The sequence below is a fragment of the Tamandua tetradactyla genome, chromosome 7 (assembly GCF_023851605.1).
Source record: "Tamandua tetradactyla isolate mTamTet1 chromosome 7, mTamTet1.pri, whole genome shotgun sequence".
NCBI lineage: Eukaryota > Metazoa > Chordata > Mammalia > Pilosa > Myrmecophagidae > Tamandua > Tamandua tetradactyla.
The window spans coordinates 133,378,928-133,404,299 of NC_135333.1; the positions used below are offsets into that span (position 1 = coordinate 133,378,928).

The following is a 25,372-nucleotide window of genomic DNA, read 5'->3' on the forward strand; positions in this document are numbered from 1 at the left end:
AATCTTAATAATTAAAGGGAATGTTAACAATCATTCCACAACCTTAATTTTTTTTCTCAAAATACTAAAAACCCTCTTACTAATTAGTTTTAAATGTGCAGGGAAATGAAAAAATTTTTTAAATGAATAGTTATTTCGTACACTGTAATTTAAAACATTACAAACATCAAGAATCTAAGTGTTTTATTTCTATTAAAAAGAACATCAAGGGTAGTTTAAACAGTCCTTACCCTCTTTTCATCATTTCACTTTACGATGCAGAGCAAGCATATTTTCTATGTCTTGGTGAATTGTCATTTTCCTCTCTAAAGTTTGGTTTGGCTTCCAACATTTCATCCCTTGTTCCTTCAATGTTGAGAAACAATTCTGAGAGTTCCTTCAATGCAAAGTTTTTTGGTGCTGTAACTTACCTTCAGATGATTTTATCCTTTTCATCACAACTCTTCTTCTCATTTATGCCCATACGTTAACCTTCACTGAGTTACTCTAGTAGCACAGCTAGAGTCTCTCAAATGGCAGCCATGTCACAAACAAGAGCCACCTATTTCTTCTATAACTTCATTTACATTTGATTTTATTTCACTTCCTTTCAGTCTTATCACTTTCCTTTTTTTTTTTTTTTTTTTTTTTGCTGCACTTTGATCTTTCTTTGTACTTTATATCATCACTCACAGGTAATATACCATGGTAATTTATATTTGAGCTGTATTATTGGTAGACTGGTGTTACTTAACTAAACAGGATAACTGAAATGTGTGTGTATTGGAACCAGGCAGAGCAATATATACCTGTACTGGCAAAGATTATCTTATTTTTGATAAAATAGCTATAATTAATGCTGAAGGTTTCCCTCTACCCCAAAACACTCCTGAGTGCAGTTGTACCATCCTGAGCCCTTAATATGAACTGATTGAGCTTAAAAACAAATGTGATGATAGTAATAAGTCCAAGGTATAATTTCCTTTTAATAGAGGTCCTAAATAAGTAAGTACTGTGGGAATTTTGGCATGGCCTGTTGGAAAACCTTTCTTACCCTGTCTCCTGCTTTGGCTCCTTTATTATCACTCCCTGTTCATGGGAAAGCTAGGACTCTATAACAATTATTTAAAGCAGAAGTCAGTAAGCTATGAGCCCCAGGCCAAATCTGGCTTGCAATCTGCTTTGTAAATTATTGTATTGTTAGAATACAACCATACTTATTCATTTATATTTTGTCTATGGTTGCTTTTGAGCTATGACAATGGCAGATTTGACTAGTTGTAACATATGGTGCACAAAGCTTAAACTACTTACTATCCAGCTCTTTATAAAAAAAGTTTGTTGACCCCTGGCTTAAAACAACAACAATTTTTCTCATGAGTCTATGGATTGACTGGGGCATTCTGCTGAACTGGGCAGACTCAGCTGATCTTGGCTGGGCTTATATCGTGGTCAGCTGGAGGGTTGGCTCTTCTAGTATAGCCGCTATGGGGGCAACTTGGCTTTCCTCTGTAAGTCTCTCATGTGCCTCCCACCAGCTAGCCTGGCCATATTCTCATAGTTGTAACAGGAGTTCAAGAGGAAAAGTAAACCTCTGCTTGTGTCATTTGTTACTGTCCCTTTGGTGAAAGCAAGTTACATGGTCATGCCTAGAGCCAGTGAGATCAGAGAATACCAAAAGACATGGAAATAGGAAGACATTAAAATTTAGAGGCATTAATGCTTCAATCAACCTCAGCACAGAAATTTCTGGCCATGCTACTTCTACCTTTTGGCTACTATCTTAATAAAGCTCCTTACCACCTCTGAACCTCAATTACATCATTGTGACTTAGCCTCAGAGTGGGGTGCTGCTGTGATTTGCAAATACCAGATATGTTGGAATGGTTTTTTGGATGGCTAAGGGGAAGATTTTGGAGGAACTGTGAACTGAATGATGGAGAAGTCCTGGAGTGCTTGACGAGACTGTTGGTGTAAATGGAACCACTGCCAATCTTGACAAAGGAGGACACAAAAGGGAAAAAAATTGGAGTTTGCAGAGTGAGAGCCATGGAAGCTCTGGTCTGAAGCCAAGACACCTCGACCAGGAGAGTGGACCCACCCATATACATCATGAAGGGCAAGGATGAGGTTCCACCTCATTGTAGTAGAAGAGTTGTGCAGCCTCAGGCCTTTGAGAAGGTACAGCATACTCCCTGGGGGACTGGGGAGAGCCTGGCTGCCACCACATGGAGGGGTTGAGCGTGTGCCCCAGAAGTGGCAGAGAGCCCAGAGATGGCCCTGATGCCTGGAGAGAGTATTGCCAAGAGGTGGTCTCCTCTATGCTCCCTGTGGTTGATTTGGAAAGAGGCGGGCCACTGCATAAGGCCTCAGAAAGAGTGGGACTGCCACTTACTAAAGCCAAAGGATGAATGACTTTCAGACTTTGAAATCCAATGGTGTTTGCCCTGCAGGTTTTACATCTGTGTTCTTCCAATTTCTCCCTATGGAAATGAAAACCTGTACCCTGTGAATATCCTCCTTTGCATATTGGCACCAGACGACTTGTTTTGAGATTCACAGGTCCACAGCCGGAAGAGAATTTTTTGCACCTTTATATTGTTTAAGGTGATGAGTGTAGTTGCCAAGTTGACAAGGGGTGGACATGTGGTAGTTAGATTCAGTGTCAACTTAGCCAGGTGAAGACACCTAGTTCTGTTGCTGTGGACATGAGCCAATGATATGTGAACCTCATCTGTCACTGATTATATCTGCAGTCAGCTAGGAGGCATGCCTGCTGCAATGAATAATGTTTGACTTAATTGGCTGGTGCTTGATTAAGAGAGCACAATGTAACACTGACCAAATAGCTTGGCATACCTCATCTCAGCACTCGTGGCTCAGCCCAGGCCTTTGGAGATGCAGAAAGGGATCACTTGGGGAAAGTTGTTGGAACCCAGAGGCCTGGAGAGAAGGCCAGCAGAGATTACCCTGAGCCTTCCCTTGTAAGAAAGAACCTCAGATGAAAGTCAGCTGCCTTTCCTCTGAAGAACTAATGAAATAAATCCCCTTTTATTAAAAGCCAATCCATCTCTGGCATGTTGCATTCTAGCAGCTAGCAAACTAGAACAGATTTTGGTACCAGGAGTGGGGTGCTGCTGCTGCAGTTTGCAGATACCAAACATGTTGGAACAGCTCTTTTAATGGATAAGCAGAAGATTCTGGAAGAGTTGTGAAGAGCTTGATACAGAAAGCCTAGAATGTTTTGAAGAGAATCTTGGTAGAAGTATGGACTTTAAAGATGCCTCTGACAAGGACTTAGACAGAAACGAAGCATGTGTTATTGCAAACTGGAAGGAAGGTGATCCTTATTTTAAAATATCAGTTAATCTGACAAAATTGACTAGTGGCTTTGGCTGGAAGACAGATTTGAAAAGACAAGTTATTTATCAGAAGAGATTGCCAAATTAAATGTGGAAAGCTTACAGTGAAATGCAACAGGAAAGAGATAAGCTGAAAACTGAACTCTTGGGTACAAAGAAACCAGAAATTGAAGTTCTGGAAAATTCTGGGCCTCCAGAAAGGGAGCCCCCAGAGAATAGTGCCCTGTATGAGGATTTAACCAAATGTGGAACCAGCCAGCCATTTCAGAGAAAGCCAGGATCGGACATCGAGTTTTCCAGAAAGGATTTGTGGAAACTCCTATGTCTGATGGGCATGATCCAAGACTACTTCATAGAAAGCCAATGAGATTGCTTTGGGACCTGTATAAACAGACCTGCTGCCAGTCTGGACTGGGGGCTCCAGAGAAGGGACACATTGGAGGAAAAATAACTTCAGAGGCAAAACCATGGAGGCCAGGGTCTGAAGTCAAGAAGCCTCGGGCCAGGGTAGCAGACCCACCCAAGCCCGTGGAGAGGGTGAGTTTGCACTGAAGGCCGAGAATGGGCCTTCCACTTATTGCAATGTCATGCCGCCTCAGGCCTCAGAGAGAGTGAAGCACATTCCTTGGGGTTTGGGGAGAGTCTGGCTGCCACCATATGGAGGGGTTGAGTGTGTGCCCCAGACAGTGGCAGAGAGTCCAGGTACAGCCCCAGTGCTTGGAGAGGGTGGAGCCAAGAAAAAGGTGGTCTCCCCAATATCCCCAAGGTTGCGTTCAGAGAGAGGCAGGCTTCTGTTTAAGCCCTTGGAAAGGGTGGGACTGCTGCTTTCAGAAGCCCCAAGGATAAATGATTCTCTGACTTTGAAATCTAATGGACTTTGCCCTGTGGATTTTCGAAACTGTATGGGTCCGGTGACCCCTGTGTTCCTTCCTCCATATGAAAAAGTGTATATGTATCCCATGACTGGTCCTCCTTTGTATGTTGGCAGCAAAAACTTGTTATAAGTTTTGAAAGGTCCAGAGCCAGAAAACTTTGCCTTAGACCATGCCTGTAACTAACTTTGATAGGAGTTTGTACTATTTCTCACTTTGTATTTCATTTGTGTTGCTACTGAAATGGTTTAAAAATTTCTGATATTGTTATGAAATTAATGTATTTTGTATATGGGTGTCATGGTCAGGTTCATGTGTCAACTTGGCCAAGTTGTTGTACCTATTTGTCTGGTTGTGCAAGTGCTGGTCTGTCTGTTGCAATGATGACATTTCATAGAATTAGATCATGATCATGTCAGCTGCATCCACAGCTGATTCCATTTGTAATCAGCCAAAGGGGAGTGTCTTTTGCAATGAGTGATGCTTAGTCTAATCATGGGAAGCCTTTTAAGGAGGATTCAGAAGAGACAGGTTCTATTCCTGCTTCGGCTGGTGAGGCTGTCCTGTGGAGTTCATCTAGATCCTCCACCAGAGTCGTCGGCTTCACAGCCTGCCCTGCAGATTTTGGACTCTGAATTCCTGCAGTCACGTGAGACACTTTTATAAATTTTATATTTGTGAGTGTTCCCTGTTGATTCTGTTTCTCTAGGGAACCCTAACTAATACAATGGAAAAAACATGTGTGTTTTAGGGGCCAGAGGGGGGAATGTGCTGGTTTGGAAGGATGTATGCCCCCTAGAAAAGCCATATTTTAATCAAAATCCCATTTCATAAAGGTAGAATAATACCTGTTCAATACTGTATGTTTGAAACTGTAATCAGATCATCTCCCTGGATATATATATCAGTGTCTCAGAACCTAGAAATACAACTTACAACTTCAGACTAAGTGTAGCTTCTGTAGGGCTTACAATCTAGGCTCCAATTTTCTTATACGTATTTTCTGAAGAAACCTTAGTATATTTATTCTTTTTTTTTTTCCTGTCTTATTTTCACAACACATTGTCCCCAAGATTTATTCAGAAAAATATAGATGTTTCCCTACATTTTCTTCTAGAAGCTCTGGTACTGACCCTTACATTTAGATCCTTAATCCATTTTGAATTAAATTTTGTATAGGATGTAAGTTAGGGATCCTCTTTCATCCTCTTGGCTATTGATATCCAATTGACTCCAATTCTCCCATGCCCATTTTTTGAAAAGACTATTCTGTCTCAATTCAGTGGTTTTGGAGACCTTGTTGAAGATCAATTGTCCATAGATTTAGTGGTCTATCTCTGCACTCTCAATTTGATTCCATTAGTTGATACTTAGCTTTGTGCCAGTACCATGTTATTTGGTTCACTGTGACCGTATGGTAAGCTTTACAGTCATGAAGTAATAGTACTTCCACTTCACTCTTCTTTTTTAGAATATCTTTATGTATTTGGGATCTCTTTCCCTTCCAATAAATTTGATAACTAGCTTTTCCAAGTCTTCAAAGTAGGTTGTTGGGATTTTGATTGGTATTGCATTAAATCTGTAGGTCAATTTGGGTAGAATTGACATCTTAACAACATTCAACCTTCCTATCCATGACCATGGAATGTCTTTCCATCTATTTAGGTAATTTTTTATTTCTTCTATTTAGTTTTATAGTTTTCTATATACTAATCCTAGACATCCCTGGTTGGGCTTACTCCTAGATAACTGATTCTCTTGGTTGGTATTTTGAATGGAACTTTTTCTTTAATTGTCTCCTCTAATAGGCCATTGCTTGTGTACAGAATCATTACTGATTTTTGTACAACGAATCTTGTATCACACCATTTTGCTAATTTTTATTTATTATCTCAAGTAGCTTGGTCATAGATTTCTCAGGGTTTTTCAAGTATAGAATCATGTCATCTGCTAATGATGAAGGTTTTACTTCTTCCTTTCTTATTTGGGTGCCGTTTATTTCTTTCTCCTATCTAATCACTTCAGCTAGAAATTCTAGTACAATGTTGAATAATAGTGGTGACAATGGGCATCCTTGTCTTGTGGCTGATCTTAGAGGAATGCTTTCAATCTATCACTGTTTAGTATGGTGCTGGCTATGGGTTTAATATATGCCATTTATGATATTAAGGAAGTTTCCTTTGACTCCTAACTTTTGAAGTATTTTTATTAGAATGGGATGCTCAATTTTGTTGAATACTTTTTCAGTGTCAATCAATATGATCTTGTGAATTTTCCTTTTCAATTTATTAGTATGCTGTATTACATTGATTTTCTTGTGTTGGGTTGGGAATCAAGCCCCTTTCTGCTAAATATCCAAGTTCATGGCTTTTAAAATCTGCCTTCCAGCCAAAGCCATTAGTCAACTCTGCCAGATTATCTGCCATTTTAAAACAAGGATCGCCTTCCTTCTAGTCTGCTATAACTCATGCCTCATTTCTGTCTAGAGCTTTGTCAAAGGTAGCTTCAGAGTCCACATGTCTACCAACCGTCTCTTCAAACTATTCTAGGCCTTCTCTATCAAGCTTCTCACAACTCCTCCAGAATCTTCCCCTTATCTACTTAAACAGCCATTCCAACATGTTTGGCATTTGCAAACTGCAGCAGCACCCCACTCACCGGTATCAAAATCTGTTCTAGTTTGCTAGCTGCTGGAATGCAACATACCAGACACAGATTGCCTTTTAATAAAAGGGGATTTATTTTGTTGGTTCTTCAGAGGAAAGGCAGCTAACTTTCATCTGAGGTTCTTTCTTATGTGGAAAGGCTCAGGGTAATCTCTGCTGGCCTTCTCTTTGACCTCGGGGTTCCAACAACTTTCCCCAGGTGATCCCTTTCTGCATCTCCAAAGGCCTGAGTGGAGCTGTGAATGCTGATATGAGGTATGCCAAGCTGCTTGGTCTGTGCTACAATGTGCTCTCTCATTTAAGCACCAGCCAATTAAGTGAAATATCATTCATTGCAGCAGGCATGCCTCCTAGCCGACTGCAGATGTAATCAGCAACAGATGAGGTTCAGATACCATTGGCTCATGTCCACAGCAACAGAACTAGGTGCCTTCACCTGGCCAAGTTGACAACTGAATCTAACTACCACAATAACAATAATAAGTAAAAAAATAAAAAAGCAAAATGGTGAAATTATAACCCATACCAAACTCTGAAATCTGTTCTACCACTAATTATTGCAAAGTGGTTTGAAATTTATTGCTTTTTGGTTATTTTTCACAAAAAAGAGAAAAAATTTTCTTGTAGCCTCCAGTGTTTTGGAGCAGCTAGAAGGAAAAATCTGAAAAAGTGGAATGATAACCCTTAACAAACTCTGAAATCTGTTCTGTATCTACTTATTGAAGTGTACTTTGAAAATCATTGCTTTTCTCTTTTCTTTGTATATATGTTAAATTTGACAATAAAAACATTCAAAAAATTAAAAATTAAAAAGCAATAAATGTATAAACAAACAAATTTTAAAAGAACAATAATACTATTAATTCAAACATATCTATATATATATGGAAAATATATATATATATATAAAATGGAAGAAAAAGAAAAAAAACCTAGATAAGGAATGTGCCAGCCTGCACTTACCATTTCTTCACAACAGCTGGAACTCCTGCAGCATCGCCCTCCCTCAGGCCCACCTCTCCATGACTGCAGCGGCTGCCTGGGAAGATGGAATGGATGGCAAGGGGGGCTCTCCCCTGCCTCTCTCATCCCCCCAATATAGTGAAGACCCTCTTCAATCACTTATTCCCCTGGTACCACATTCCAAGTCATTCTAACCCCACCCCCTATCTTGTTCCACAGACCAATGGTGAGTTCAATCCACCCCACTCCACCATCTTCCCAGAACCCCAGGTGCAAGTACTTTTAATCTGTCTTGCTGTTTCTTCTAATATTTTATCCATGTTTTGAAATAATATTACATGTTGCCATTTATTAATTCATTAATTTTAGACATCACCTAGACTTATTATTTTAGCCCTCTTATATCCCTCTTTTCTCTGCCCCCATACTCCCAATTTAGTTATATCACAGATAATGTAGGACAATCTCTTTATCTCATGTTCCTCATAATCACATCTGCAATGTCCCTTTTACTATGTAAGGTAGCATATTCAGTGGCTCTGAAGATTAAGAAAGAGACATCCCTGGGATTGTCATTGTTTGCCAACCTATGCAAGAGTTTCTCTAGGGCACATGCCTAGGAATGAAATTGCTGGGTCATTGTACATGTGCATTTTGAATTTTATAAAAAAATGACAAATAATTTTTCCAAAAAGTGTGTACCAGTTTATATTTCCACCAAAAAGTTACAGGAATTCCTATATCCTTGTCAATACTTGTATGACGGACTTAGTTTTCACAAATCTAGTAGGTATAAATGATGCAGACCATAATTTACTATGTAATTGGCCAAATGTGTTGCTTCTGCTGTAAAAAACTGCTTATCCATATTGACCATCTTTTAACATTCATTTGTAGGCATCCTTTGTATACTTAGGATAGTAATTGCTTTCTCTTATATGGATGTCAATATTTCTCCCAGTTAGTTCTTTTTTTTTTAATTTCACTTTCTTTGTGGTGACATATAGTTTTTCTCCAGCAAAAAGTTCTTAATTTTAATGTAATTATATTATCACTGCTTTCTTTCATGGTTATCTTTTTTTTTCTTCTAATTTTATTTCCCTGGAAAGGATGCCCAGTACACAGTTGAATATCATAGAGTTAGCAAAAATCCTTGCTTTGTACTTGTTTTTAAGAAAATTATTCCTACTTATAGAGTGCTGCTGTTTTAGATTTGGATGGATTATCTTTATTGAGTTAAGGATGTTCCCTTCTATTCTTGTATTAGTCAGGATTTCCAGGGAAACAGAACCATGGGAGATATGTATGTAAATATTGAGATTTATTATAGAAATTGGATCACATGACTGTTGGAATGGTCAAGTCCAAATTCCTAGGGCAGACTACAAGATGGGAACTCTGATGAAGCTTTTCAATGAATTTCCCAGGAAAAGCTGGCTGGCTGAATTAGAAATAGAAAGTCTTCCTTCCAACTGCTGAAATCATTAGTTCTCCTTTTAACTGATTGGATGAGGTTTCTCACCTTATTGAGAACAATCTCCTTAGTTGAAGGTAGATGTAATAAATAAATTTATTGATTATTTATATCCTTACAGTGACAATCAGGCCAGTGTTGCTTGATCAAACAACTGGACACCACAACCTTGGCAAGCTAACACATGAACTTAACCATCATAATTCTTTATTTTTAAAAGTTTTATCATGAATTGCTGTTTAATTTTCTTAGATGCTTTTTCTGCACCTACTAAAATCCTAGCAGTTCGAGTTTTTTTTGTTTTTTTTCCAATATTCTTTTTAATTTATTTATTGAAAAAATAAAGAAACAAAACAAAACAACATACATAATCAGTAATTCACAATATCATCACTTAGTTGCATATTCATCATTTCTTAGAACATTTGCATCGATTTAGAAAGAGAAATAAAAAGATAACAGAAAAAGAAATAAAATGATAACAGAGAAAAAAAGTTATACATAGCATACCCCTTACCCCTTGCTGTCACTGATCACTAGCATTTAAGCTAAATTTATTTTAGCATTTGTTCCCCCTATTATTTATTTTTATTCCATATGTTCTACTCCTTTGTTGACAAGGTAGATAAAAGGAGCATCAGACGCAAGGTTTTCACAATCACACAGTCACATTGTGACAGCTGTATCATTATTCAATCATCCTCAAAAAACATGGCTATTGGAACACAGGTCTACATTTTCAGGCAGTTCCCTCCAGCCTCTCCATTACATCTTGAATAACAAGATGATATCTACTTGATGTATAAGAGTAACCTCCAGGATAACCTCTTGACTCTGTTTGGAATCTCTCAGCCATTGATACTTTGTCTCATTTCCCTCTTCCCTCTTTTGGTCTAGAAGGTTTTCTCAATCCCTTGATGCTAAATCTCAGCTCATTCTAGGGTTTTTCTTAATCCTTTGATGCTGAGTCTCTGTTCATTCCAAGATCTCTGTCCCACGTTACCAGGAAGGTCCACACCCCTGGGAATCATGTCCCACATAGAGAGGGGTAAGGTGGTGAGACTGCTCGTTGTATTGGCTGGAGAGGGGCCACGTCTAAGCAACGAAAGAGGCTCTCTTGGGAGTGAATCTTAGGCCTAAATTTTAAGTAGACTTGACCTATCCTTTGCGGGGTTAAGTTTCATATGAACAAACCCCAAGACTGGGGGCTCTGCCTATAGCTTTGGTTGTCCACATTGTTTGTGAGAACATCAAGAATTCAACTTGAGGAAGTTGAACTTCTCCCCATTCTCACCACTCCCCGAAGGGGGCTTTGCAGATACTTTTGCACTCACTGATCGAATCACTCTGGGATTCATCGGGGCATCACTCTGGACAAACCAACAAAATCTCATGTCCTACCTGAGGTTCCAAGTACTTATGGCGTTCAATCAAACTATCTACATAAGTTATATTAGGAAATGCTCTTGTCAAAATATAAATTTTGTAACAAATAAACATTTTTTGCTTTAGTCTCACACAGAAGGTGACATTTTAAAATATTAATTACCATCTATTTTCAGTACCCTGCAATAATGACATTCCTTTGTTCTTCCTCATGCAAAAACATTTTTTAAATTGTACCTTGTACATTTCACTATTATTATACACTCTAGGCATTCCTATATTATACCATCTCAATCTTTAACATCTATCTTTCTTTCTGATTTCATTTATGTCCTCAGCCCTCCTCCCTCTATCATTCTCACATGCAGCTTCATTCAGTGTTTTAACATAATTATATTGCAGTTAGGTAGTATTGTGCTGTCCATTTCTGAGTTTTTGTATCCAGTCCTGTTGCACAGTCTGTATCCCTTCAGCTCCAATTACCCAACATCTTACCCTATTTCTATCTCCTGATGGTTTCTGTTCTTAACTAAAATTCTCCAAGTTTATTCACTAATGTCAGTTCGTATCAATGAGACCATACAGTATTTGTCCTTTAGTTTTTGGCTAGTCCCACTCAGCATAATGTTCTCAAGGTCCATCCATGTTGTTACATACTTCATAAGTTTATTCTGTCTTAGAGCTGCATGACATTCCATTGTATGTATATACCATAGTTTGTTTAGCCACTCATCTGTTGATGGACATTTTGGCTGTTTCCATCTCTTGGCAATTGTAAATAATGCTGCTATAAACATTGGTGTGCAAATGTACGTTTGTGTCTTTGCCCTTATGTCCTCTGAGTAGATACCTAGCAATGGTATTGCTGGGTCATATGGTAATTCTATATTCAGCTTTTTGAGGAACCGCCAAACTGCCTTCCACAGTGGTTGCACATTTGACATTCCCACCAACAGTGGATAAGTGTGCCTCTTTCTCCACATCTTCTCCAGCACTTGTCATTTTCTGTTTTGTTGATAATGACCATTCTGGTGAGTATGAAATGATATCTCATTGTGGTTTTGATTTGCATTTCTCTAATGGCCAGGGATGTTGAACATCTCTTCATGTGCCTTTTGGCCATTTGTATTTCCTCTTCTGAGAGTTGTCTGTTAAAGTCTTTTTCCCATTTTGTAATTGGATTGGCTGTCTTTTTGTTGTTGAGTTGAACAATCTCTTTATAAATTCTAGATACTAGAACTTTATCTGATATGTCATTTCCAAATATTGTCTCCCATTGTGTAGGCTGTCTTTTTACTTTCTTGATGAAGTTCTTTGATGCACAAAAGTGTTTAATTTTAAGGTATTCCCATTTATTTATTTATTTCTTCAGTGCTCTTGCTTTAGGTGTAAGGTCTATAAAACCGCCTCCAATTATAAGATTTATAAGATATTTCCCTACATTTTCCTCTGTTTTATGGTCTTAGACCTGATGTTTAGATCTTTGATCCATTTTGAGTTAACTTTTGTATAGGGTGTGAGATACGTGTCCTCTTTCAGTCTTTTAATATGGATATCCAATTCTCTAGGCACCATTTATTGAAGAGACTGTTCTGTCCCAGGTGAGTTGGCTTGACTGCCTTATCAAAGAGCAAATGAACATTGATGAGAGGGTCTATATCTGAACACTCTATTAGACTCCATTGGTCAATATATCTATCTTTATGCTGGTACCATGCTGTTTTGACCACTGTGGCTTCATAATATGCCTTAAAGTCAGGCAACGTGAGACCTCCAGCTTCATTTTTTTTCCTCAAGATACTTTTAGCAATTCAGGGCACCCTGCCCTTCCAGATAAATTTGCTTATTGGTTTCTCTATTTCTGAAAAGTAAGTTGTTGGGATTTTGATTGGTATTGCATTGAATCTGTAAATCAATTGAGGTAGAATTGACATCTTAACTATATTTACTCTTCCAATCCATGAACATGGTATGCCCTTCCATCTATTTAGGTCTTCTGTGACTTCTTTTAACAGTTTCTTGTAGTTTTCTTTGTATAGGTCTTTTGTCTCTTTAGTTAAATTTACTCCTAAGTATTTTATTCTTTTAGTTGCAATTGTAAATGGAATTTGTTCCTTGATTCCCCCTCAGATTGTTCATTACTAGTGTGTAGAAACACTACAGATTTTTGAATGTTGATCTTGTAACCTGCCACTTTGCTGTACTCATTTATTAGCTCTAGTAGTTTTGCTGTGGATTCTTCAGGGTTTTCGACATATAGTATCATATCATCTGCAAACAGTGATAGTTTTACTTCTTCCTTTCCAATTTTGATGCCTTGTATTTCTTTTTCTTGTCTAATTGCTCTGGCTAGAACTTCCAACACAATGTTGAATAACAGTGGTGATAGTGGACATCCTTGTCTTGTTCCTGATCTTAGGGGGAAAGTTTTCAATTTTTCCCCATTGAGAATGATATTACCTGTTGGTTTTTCATATATTCCCTATATCATTTTAAGGAACTTCCCTTGTATTGCTATCCTTTGAAGTGTTTTCAACAGGAAAGGATGTTGAATTTTGTCAAATGCCTTCTCTGCATCAATTGAGATGATCATGTGATTTTTCTGCTTTGATTTGTTGATATGGTGTATTACATTAATTGATTTTCTTATGTTGAACCATCCTTGCATACCTGGGATGAATCCTACTTGGTCATGATATACAATTCTTTTAATATGTTTCTGGATTCGATTTCCTAGAATTTTGTTGAGGATTTTTGCATCTATATTCTTAGAGAGATTGGTCTGTAGTTTTCTTTTTTTGTAATATCTTTGCCTGGTTTTGGTATGAGGGTGATGTTGGCTTAATAGAATGAATTAGGTAGCTTTCCCTCCACCTCAATTTTTTTGAAGAGTTTGAGCAAGATTGGTACTAATTCTTTCTGTAATGTTTGGTAGAATTCACATGTGAAACCATCTGGTCCTGGACTTTTCTTTTTGGGAAGCTTTTGAATGACTGATTCAATTTCTTTACTTGTGATTGGTTTGTTGAGGTAATCTATTTCATCTTGAGTCAAAGTTGGTTGTTCATACCTTTCTAAGAAGTTGTCTATTTCATCTACATTGTTGTATTTATTGGCATAAAGTTGTTCATAGTATCCTGTTATTACCTCCTTTATTTCTGTGGGGTTGGTGGTTATGTCTCCTCTTCCATTTCTGATCTTGTTTATTTGCATCCTCTCTCTTCTTCTTTTTGTCAATCTTGCTAAGGGCCCAACAATCTTATTGATTTTCTCATAGAACCAACTTCTCATTTTATTGATTTTCTCAATTGTTTTCATGTTCTCAATTTCATTTATTTCTGCTCTAATCTTTGTTATTTCTTTCCTTTTGCTTGCTTTGGGGTTAGTTTGCGGTTCTTTCTCCAGTTCTTCCAAGTGGACAGTTAATTCCTGTATTTTTGCCCTTTCTTCTTTTTTGATATAGGCATTTAGGACAATAAATTTCCCTCTTAGCACTGCCTTTGCTGCGTCCCATACTTTTTGATATGTTGTGTTTTCATTTTCATTTGCCTCGAGATATTTACTGATTTCTCTTGTAATTTCTTCCTTGACCCACTGATTGTTTAAGAGTGTGTTGTTGAGCCTCCACGTATTTGTGAATTTTCTGACACTCTGCCTATTATTGATTTCCAACTTCATTCCTTTATGATCCGAGAAAGTGTTGTGTATGATTCCAATCTTTTCAAATTTGTTGAGACTTGCTTTGTGACCCAGCATATGGTCTATCTTTGAGAATGATCCATGATCACTTGAGAAAAAGGTGTATCCTGCTGTTGTGGGGTGTAATGTCCTATAAATGTCTGTTAAGTCTAGCTCATTTACTGTAATATTCAAATTCTCTGTTTCTTTATTGATCCTCTGTCTAGATGTTTTGTCCATTGATGAGAGTGGTGAATTGAAGTCTCCAACTATTATGGTAGATGTGTCTATTTCCCTTTTCAGTGTTTGCAGTGTTTGCCTCATGTATTTTGGTGCATTCTGGCTCAGTGCATAAATATTTATGACTGTTATGTCTTCATGTTGAATTGTTCCTTTTATTAGTACATAGTATCCTTCTTTGTCTCTTTTAACTGTTTTACATTTGAAGTCTCATTTGTTGGATATTAGTATAGCTACTCCTGCTTTTTTCTGGTTGTTATTTGCATGAAATATCTTTTCCCAACCTTTCACTTTCAACCTATGTTTATCTTTGGGTCTAAGATGTGTTTCCTGTAGACAGCATATAGAAGGATCCTGTTTTTTAATCCATTCTGGCAGTCTATGTCTTTTGATTGGGGAGTTCAATCCATTAACCTTTAGGGTTATTACTTTTTGGGTAGTACTTTCCTCTACCATTTTGCCTTTTGTATTTTATATGTCATACCTAATTTTCCTTCTTTCTACACTCTTCTCCACACCTCTCTCTTCTGTCTTTTTGTATCTGTCTCTAGTGCTCCCTTTAGTATTTCTCACAGAGCTGGTCTCTTGGTCACAAATTCTTTCAGTGATTTTTTGTCTGAAAATCTTTTAATTTCTCCCTCATTTTCAAAGAACAATTGTGCTGGGTATAGAATTCTTGGTTGGCAGTTTTTCTCTCTTAGTAGTTTAAATATATCATTGCACTGTCTTCTCGCCTCCATGGTTTCTGCTGAGAAATCTACACATAGTCTTATTGGGTTTCCCTTGTATGTGATGGATTGCTTTTCTCTTGCTGCTTTCAAGATCCTCTCTTTCTCTATGACCTCTGACATTCTGACTAGTAAGTGTCTTGGAGAACATCTGTTTGGATCTATTCTCTTTGGGGTACACTGCACTTCTTGGATCTGTAATTTTAGGTCTTTCATAAGAGTTGGTAAATTTTCAGTGATAATTTCTTCCATTAGTTTTTCTCCTCCTTTTCCCTTCTCTTCTCCTTCCGGGACACCCACAACACATATATTTGTGCGATTCATATTATCATTCAGTTCCCTGAGTCCCTGCTCATATTTTTCCATATTTTCCCTATAGTTTCTGTATCTTGTCAGCTTTCAGATGTTCCGTCCTCCAGTTCACTAATCCTAAACTCTGTCTCTTGAAATCTACCATTGTAGGTTTCCATTGTTTTTTTCATCTCTTCTACTATACCTTTCATCCCCATAAGTTCCGTGATTTGTTTTTTCAGACTTTCCCTTTCTTCTTTTTGTTCGTTCCTTGACTTCTTCATATCCTCCCTCAATTCATTGATTTGGTTTTTGATGAGGTTTTCCATGTCTGTTCATACATTCTGAATTAATTGTTTCAGCTCTTGTATCTCATTTGAACTATTGGTTTGTTCCTTTGACTGGGCCATATCTTCAATTTTCCCAGTGTGATTTGTTATTTTTTGCTGGCATCTAGACATTTAATTACCTTAATTAGTTTATTCTGGAGATTGCTTTCACTTCTCTTACCTAGGGTTTTCTTGCTGGATGAATTTGTTGTCTATCTGTTCTTTGACCTTCAGTTCAGCTTTTTCTGGACCTCTAGCTTAGGTTTTGTTTAATAGAGGATAAATTTTCAGTTCTTGTTTTCTTATTTCTTGCCCTGCTTGTATGGTGCCTTTTCCCTCCCCACCCTTAGGAGGGTCTACATAGGTATTATAGATTCCAGCCGGATTTTCTCGGACTAAACTGGCCTTCTATCAGGGGGAAGGAGTCACCTGCATCAGTTTTCCCTGAGGGTGAGACCCAGCAGGTTAAAAGACTTTCCTGTGAAGTCTCTGGGCTCTGTTTTTCTTATCCTGCCCAGTACGTGGCGCATCTGCCTGTGGATCGCACCAGCAAAAGATGTTGCGGCACTTTTAACTTTGGAAGACTCTCCTTGCTGGGGGCATGGTGGAGACAGAGGAGAGGTTGTAGGCTGGTTTTAATGGCTTCAAATTGCAAGCCCTGAGGTCTGATTTCCTTGAGAGAGGGATTCCACCTGAATTGGGCTTCACCCCTTCTCTGGGGAAGGCACAGTTGGAAGACAGCCCTGAAAGCAGCCCGTTTCTGCCTATGCCTGGGACAGTTGCAGCCCGAGAAGTCCCGCCACTGAATCCAGAGGCTGCCAAGTTTCCATAGAAACACAGCCACTAAAACCTCTGTTTTCTCCCCCTTTCCTCTTTTTCCATGAGCCCAATGTGCAAACTCCGCTTGACCAGGATTAGAGTCTCTTTCCTTTCCCTGTGGAAAGCTTCCTGTGGGGGAGGGGCACCGGGTGCCAGCCGCCGCGGCTTGGGGAACTCACAGTTTTGGGGAGGCTTGCAGCCGGTCCAGCTGGTCCAGACTGGGTACGCTGTGTGTCCAGTCACTGACGTGGCTCCGGGAGCTGTTCGGTACTGTTTCTGGTCATTTAGTAGTTGTTCTGGAGGACGAACTAAAACGTGCACATTGCTAAGCCGCCATCTTGACTCCTCCCTCTCGCAGTTCTAGTTTTAATATATTATTTTGGAGATTTACACTTATTGATTCTATGATATTAAACAATTCTTTATGTCAAGTTGGTAGAATTGGTTTCTCAATACTTTGGCTAGTATGTTGGCATCTAGGTTCATGAGTAAGATTACCCTGTAATTTTCCTTTTTGTCTTAAGCTGGTTTAGGCATTTATATATATTGGTCTTATACAATGAATTACAGAATTTTCCTTTCTTTTCAATTCTCCAGTGAGTTCATGTTAGATTGTAATGATTTGTTCCTTGATAGTTTGGTCAATTTCATGTGTAATAACATTTGGGTCTAATGTTTTCTTTGTGGGATTATTTTAACTACTGATTTTGTTTCTTCAGTGTTTATAAGACTATTCAGACTTTCTACTTCTTCTTGACTTTTATGAACTTTTTTCTGAAATATTTTCAAACTCATAGGACAGTTACAAAAATAATGCAAACCCCATATAGAGAACTCCAGCATACCAGTATCTTTCCTTTACCAGATACCCAGTCCCACCAATGTTAATATTTTGCCACATTTTCCATTTCTTTCTTTCTATGTGTCTTTCTCTATCTATTTATCTATCATCATCAGTCTATCATCTATTTATCTATTTTCTGAACATTGAGTATAGATTGTATGTATCATGCTCCTTGAATACGTAATTCTGCCATGTACATTTCCTAAGAACAAGGGATGGTCCACCTTAAATATATGATCAAGTTCAAGAAATTTAACTTTAATATAAAGCTTATAGCTATATTCCCTTTTTATACATCCCGGAATTGTCCCTTTAATCTTTTCTCTTCATTTGTTAGATCCATCCAAAATCACTATTACATTGAATTGTCATTTTCTTGAGTTGGTGTTTCTCTATTTTTTTAATTGTGGGAATATATATATGATGTAAATTTTCCCATCTCAACTACTCCCAAGCACACTATTTATGCTGGTTTGAAACTGTTATGTTCCCTAGAAAATCCATATTCTCCTAATCCAGTCTTGTGGGGCCAGGCCTATTGTTGGGTGGGATGCCTTCTTTAGGTTGTTTCCATGAAGATGAGATCTCTCCATTCAATCCTTTTCTGGAGCCCTTTATGAGAAAGAGAGCTCTGAGCTAACACAGAAAGTAGAGAGTTCAGATGCTTGGAGACAGACAGAAGCCTAGAGAGGAGCCAGGAAAACAATGAAACCTGGAAGCAAAGGGCCAGAAGATGTCACTATATGCCTTCCTATGTGACAGAGAAACCTCAGACCTGACAGGCCTTTCTTGAGTGTAGGCATCCTCTTGTTGATGCCTTAATTTGGACATTTTCATGGCCTTAGAAATGTAAATTTGTAATCTAATAAATCTTCTCTATGAAAGCCAATCCATTTTTGGTAATTTGCATTCCAGCAGCATTAGCAAACCAAAACACTATTAGGTGAGATTAAGCACACTAATGATATTGCTGTACTCTTACCAACTTCCATTACTAAAACTTTCCCATGTCCCCACACAGAAACCTTATACCCATTATTCATTTACATCCTATTCTCGTTGCCTCCCACCCCAGGGAAAATGTATTCTAATTTCTGTCTGTATGAACTTATATATTCTCCAATATTTTCTTTGTAGTTACCTTGGATTTTAAATTTAATGTCCAAATCTATAACAGTTTTGTTTGCTCTGATACCAACTTGACTTCAATAGTGTATACATGCTATATTCCTGTACCCCATCAACTCCTGCCTTTTGTAGTCCTTGTCACAGGTTACATGTTTATACATTGTGAGTCTCAAACTAATGATTTATCATTACATTTTATGCAATTGGCATTTAGATCCTATAGAGAGTGAAAAATAGAATTACAAACAAAACTCAGTAGTACTGGCATCTATGTTTAACTGTGTTGTTACCCTCACTAGAGATCTTTATTTCTTCATATGGCTTAAAGCTATTGTCTACTCTCCTTTCCTTTCAACCTACAGAACTCTCTGTAGAATCTCTTGTAGGGCTGGTTTAGTAATGATGAAGTCCCTCATCTTTTGTTTATCTGGGAATGTCTTAACCTCTCCCTCATTTTTTTTTTTTTAAACATGGACAATGTCCTAGTTTGCTAGCTGCAAGAATGCAATGTACCAGAAATGGAATGGCTTTTAAAAAGGGGAATTAGTAAGTTGCTAGTTTACAGTTCTAAGGCCTAGCTAATGTCCCAATTAAAGAAAGTCTATAGAAATGTCCAATCAAAGGCACCCATGGAAAGATACCTTGGTTCAAGAAGGCCCATGATGTTCACGGTCTCTCTCTCAAGGGAGAAGGCACATGGCGAACAGCGTCAGGGTTTCTCTCTCATCTGGAAAGGCATGTGGCAAACATGAAGTCATCTACTACCTTTCTCCTGGCTTCCCTTCATGAAGCTCCCCAAGAGGCATTTTCGTTCTTCATCTCCAAAGCTCGCTGCCTGATGGACTCTCTGCCTCTCATGGATATGTTGTTCTGCTCTCTCTGAATCTCCCACTTCCTCCAAAATATTTTCTCTTTTTTAGGATTCCAGTAAACTAATCAAGACCCACCCAAATGGGTGGAGACATGCCTCCAGTTTAACAACCACTCTTGATTAAATCACATTTCCAGGAGAATGATCAAATTACAGTTTCAAGCATACAAAACTGAATAGGGATTAAAAGAAATGGCTGCCTTTACAAAATGGGATTAGGATTAAAACATGACTTTTCTAGGGTACGTACATCTTTTCAAAACAGCACATTACATCCTCTGGACCCTAAAAAAGACATGTTTTTCCAATATACAAAATACATTAATGCCATCACAATATTAGAAATCCTTAAACCATTTCAGTAGCAATACAAATGAAATATAAAGTTAGAATTACAGGCATGGTCTGTTCTAAGGCAAAATTATCCTCTAGCTCTGGACCTGTGAAACTCAAAATGAGTTATTTACTACCAACATACAAAGGAGGAATAGTCATGGGATGCATATACCCATTTCCATAGGGAGGAAGGAACACAGGGGTCACAGGACCCAGACAGTTCCAAACACCTGCAGGGCAAAGTCCATTAAATTTCAAAATCTGGGAATCATTTATCTTCAGGGCTTTAGAAAGCGGCAGTCCTACCATTTCCAAATGCCTATGCAGAGGTCTGCTCTCTCCAAAAACAACCTTAGGGGACATTGGGGAGACCACCTTTTTCTCGGCTCCACCCTCTCCAAGCATTGGTGCTGCACCTGAGCTCTCTGCCATCTCCGGGGGCACATGCCCAACTCCTCCATGTGGTGGCAGCCAGGCTCTTCCCGAATCCCAAGGAATGTGCTTCACCCTCTCCAATGGATGGCATTAATGTATTTTGTATATGGGAAAAACATGTCTTTTTTGTGGTCCAGAAGGTAGAATGTACTGGTTTGAAAATAAGTATGTACCCTAGAAAAGCCATGTTTTAATTGATGGCATGAATGTATTTTATATATGGGAAAAACATGTCTTTTTTTAGGGTCCTCTTTATCTTCGGCAATTGATAGTTTGATATAATACACCATAGCATGAATCTATTGGGTTTGTCCTGTTTGGAGTATGTTGGACATCTTAGATGTGCATATTCATCTATTTCATTAAATTTGGAAAATTGCAGCTATTATTTCTTTAAATATTTTCTCTAACCCTTTTTATCTTTATTCTCCTTCCGGGATTCTCATAATGTGTATATTGGTACACTTAATGGTGACCCACAGGTTCTTCAGGTTGTGCTCACTTTTCTTCATTCTTTCTTCCTTCTGCTCCTCAGACTAGATGATTTTAATAGTCTTAACTTCAAGGTCACTGACCCTTTTTTTCTGTCAGCTCCAATCTCTATTGAACCCATCTAGGCAATTTTTAATTTCTGTTACTATAGTCTTCTGCTCTTTTTAGATCCTTTTCATAATCCCCATCTTTTGTATTGATATTCTCATTGTATTCATCTATTGCTTTCCTGAGTTCCTTTAGTCTTTGATCTATGCTTTCCTTTAGCTCTTTGAGCATATTTAGGTCAATTGTTTAGAAGTCTTGGTCTGAAATGTTCCAGGTCTGAGCCTTCTCATTGATTGCTTAAAGCTTTAATCTTTTCCTTTGCCTGGTCATTGCTTCTTGTTTCTTTGTATGTATTGTAATCTGTTGTGAAATCATGGACATTTGATATTTTAATGTGACATCACTGGAATTTAGACTTGGAAGCATTCGTTCCCTAAATTTGTATCCAGCTAGTAATATGACAGAGCTTTTCTCAATTTTCAGGAGCTAATCAAAGAAAAAGAAGGAGGAGGAGGAGGAGGAGGAGGAAAAACTGAAAACACCTTTCCCAATCTCTGCAGATTGAACTGTGCAGTTTCTTTCCTTCAGATCTTGTCCATACGGTGTGTTTAGAGAATACCTCCTGGGAAATAGTTCCTGGGCTATTGGGCATTGGGCCCTCCCTGATTCTATCTGTGCTTGCATCCTGTCTTGGGCATGCAAACATGGCCGTAGGAATTCCCCATTAACCAGTTCCCTAAGAAACAGTTTCTCAAGATCCTGGACATTGTACTGTGTATCTTATCGCCATCAATCTTTTGCCCCAGGCAGCATGACTTGACTGCTCTCCCACAGTATTCTGTAAGAAAATTCTGTGAGCTGCCTTCTACATGCAGGACAAATTCTGGGATGGCAAGTGTGTCAGACACCACCAGACATATTCAGCCAGACATACATGCTCCTAATATATGCACAAGGGTTACTCTGTTCTCTCCTGAATGGAACCAGGGGTCCACACTGGGAGCTGGGCCTGCTCTGCACCAAAGTGAAGAGGGTTGGGAGAGAAGGGCTAGCCAGGGCACCTGGAGATCCTACTGCTTTTAAGTAGCCTTTTTCTTTGTTTGCCTTTGCCCTGATAGTGCAGTCCTTTAACTGTTTTCTGAAATTTTGAGAAAGATGTTTTGGCAAGTTCTTGCTGGTTGTACAAAACTTCTGTGGGAGCAAGAACCTTGAAGCATCTCACTCCATCATCTTGAACTGGGTGGGGACTGCTTGATTCACTTACGTTAGGTTTAATTTTTCTAGGAATTTTTCCATTGTGAATTTTAAATTTATTGGCATAAAGTTGTTCATAATATTAACTTACTCTTTTTAATATCTGCCAAGTCTATGTTTAAGTGCCCCCTTTCCTTTCTAATACATTTTAATTGTGTCTTTTTTTTTTCTCAACTACACTAACTAGAGATACGTCTATTTTATTTTATTTTTTCAAGGAACCAAGTTTTGGTTTTGGTGATCCTTTGGATTGTATCTTTGTTTCTATTTACTACATTCCTTTCTTATTTTGTCTTATACCCTCATTCTACCTTATTTGGGTTTGTTCATTTTCTAACTTCTTAAGTTGGATGCTTAACTTATTATTTCTTATTTTCTACTTAAGTATTTTTTACTATAACTCTCAAAATACTGCTTTCTTTGGAGTCTACAAATTTTTATGTTTTTATATGTAATATGTTCATTATCACCATTCTATATTTTATGGTATTCTATTATTTAGGAGTATGATTTTTTTTCTGGATGCTGTTATTTTCCTTTGATTTTTTTTTTGTTTAAGAAAACAAACAAAACACTTGGAACCACCAAAAATGGATATCTTAGCTAGCTTTACCATAGGCATATTTAAATAAAGTATCCATATTATTATTGTAAAGGCTGTGTTTGCACAGTAAGTTTCATAAACCAACTTAAAATTAAGGCAACAAGGAAAAAAATCTACATATTCAGCTAGCAAAGTTCTTAACACTAACTTAGATACCATCTGACCAGCTGTCAAAACTGGGAATGTTCTCAAAATAGCAAGTAGAAAGTTCTTACAAATATCTGCATTGCTATAGTAATAATCCATGTTACGAATATTTTCCTGATTTCAGGAAAATATGAAGATACAAATATTTTTACCATTAACATATGGAAATCTTTACCACCTAAAATGGATGTTCTAGTTAGCTTATCCAAAGGCATATTTAAAAAAAAATCTAAGTAACCATCATAAGGCCTGTTTGTACAATATGTTTCATAAACTAATTTAAAATTAAAGCAAAGGAGGAAAAATAATCTATAAATACAGATATCAGAGTTACTTGAACTCTAAATATTAAACAGTATCCTTTTTTAATCCACCATTCCATTTAATTCTCATAACATTCTTCTTTTTTGTGTGAAAAATAACATATATTCAAAAAAGCTATAAATTTCAAAGCACAGCACCACAATTAGTTGCAGAATGTATTTCAGATTTTGACATGGGTTACAATTTCACAATTTTAGGTTTTTACTTCTAGCTGCTCTAAAAATACTAGAGACTAAAAGAGATATCAGTTTAATGACTCAGCATTCATATTCATTTGTTAAGTCCTATCTTCTGTGTATAACTCCACCATCACCTTTGATCTTTTCATACCTCTCTTTAGGGTTGTTTGGGCTATGGCAATTCTAAATTTTTGATATTGGAAGGGTCTGTCACTAATATGGGGAAGGGAGATGGAACTCTCTGATGTCCTGGAGAGGCTGGGTTAGGTTTCAGGACTTATCTGGACCAGGGACCCATCTAGAGGTTGTAGATTTCTAGAGAGTTACACTAGTGTCTGGAACCCTTGTGGAATGTTATACATTGCCCTATGTGTTCTTTAGAATTGGCTGGAATGGTCCTGGTTGGGGGTTGGCAGGTTATGATAGGTAGCAAGGTCTACCTGAAACTTACATTAGAGCAACCTCCAGAGTAACCTTGCAACTCTATTTGAACTCTCTCTGCCACTCGTACTTTATTAATTATACTTCTTTTCCCCCTTTTGGTCAGGATGGAATTGTTGATCCCATGGTGCCAGGCCTGGATTCATCCCTGGGAGTCATCTCCCACGTCACCAGGGAGACTTTCACCTCTGGATGTCATGTCCCACGTAGGGGGGAGGAGTATGATTTTTAATTTATATTTTTTATTATTGATTTCTATTTTAATTTACCTGTATTGGAGAATAAGCCTGTATAAGAATATTCTTTAAAATTTCCTGAGATATGTTTGATAGCCTATAGAATATGGTCAAATTTTATAAATGCTCTGTGTATACTTTAGAAAAACATGTCTAAGTCTTCTGCATATGTCTGTTATATAACAGTTATTGTGTCATTCAGTTCTTCCATATTGTTACTAATTTTGTTTGACCAATCATAATTGAAAGAGATAGTCAAATCTTCTAGTATGATCATGGATTTATCAATATCTCGCTAATTTTTTTCTTTCATTTTATATATTTTGAGCCTAGTTTTGGTGATGCAAGCTTAGAATAATTATTCTTGCCTAGTGAATTAAACTTTTATCAGTATATAGCAATTCTCTTTGCCCCTAATAATAATTTTGATTAGCATCTAGCTTGATAAAAATGTAGCAACTCCAATATTCATTTTTCTGGTATATGTATTTTTTTTAAATATATCACTACCTTATATTTTAGTGAGTTTCTTTTACACAATATGTAGGGGAATTTACCTTTTTTAAAAGAAGGCATGACAATTTCTTTTAACTGGTTAATTTATTTCATTTGCATGTATTAGGATATTGATATATTTGAATTTGTTTAAACCATCCCACTTGACTTGTCTGACTTTTTCTATGCCCCTTTTTTTCTTTTTAAATTGATTTTTTTGTTTGTTCCCTTGTTTTTCTATTAGTTTGGAAGTCATAATCTCTCTTTTTAAAAATGTTATCCTTAAAATTTGCAATATTTATTAACAATATCTAAGGTTTTTCAATATCTGAATAACACAAGTATATTTTAACATTGATTACCTTCCTCCCAATTTAGACGTTGTTATAGAATTTTAGTTGTCACATTTTTCATCTCACAAAATGATAATAATTATTTTAAACCAATTTTACGTAGAGATAATGTCAGTTGGCCTACATGGTTACTAATTTCTTTGCTCACAATTCACTCTTACTTCTCCAACCTTTCTTCTGAGGTCATTTTTCTTGTTTTTAAAGTTCATCCTTTAGAAATTCTTTGGCTATCATCTTTTGGTGGTATCACCTCTGTTCTATTGTTATGGTTTGTCTGAAATAATTTTTATTTACTCTTATTCTTTTTTGTGTATTTTTAAATTTACTCTTATTCTTAAAAGTAGTTTTTCTTGATATACAATTTTAACTTGACAGTTATTTTCTCTCACCACTTTGAA

General features: G+C 37.4%; 1 protein-coding gene across 1 annotated transcript in view; it reads left to right on the top strand.

The window, feature by feature from the left end:
- MSRB3 (methionine sulfoxide reductase B3) overlaps positions 1-24,692 on the top strand; it is a 259,546-nt gene extending 234,854 nt beyond the window's left edge. The window contains exon 6 of the mRNA XM_077111321.1: positions 23,997-24,692. Within this exon, the coding sequence (XP_076967436.1) occupies positions 23,997-24,122 (126 nt within the window). The 3' untranslated portion in view covers positions 24,123-24,692. The remainder of the gene's footprint in view (positions 1-23,996) is intronic.
- The last annotated feature ends 680 nt before the right edge of the window (positions 24,693-25,372 follow it).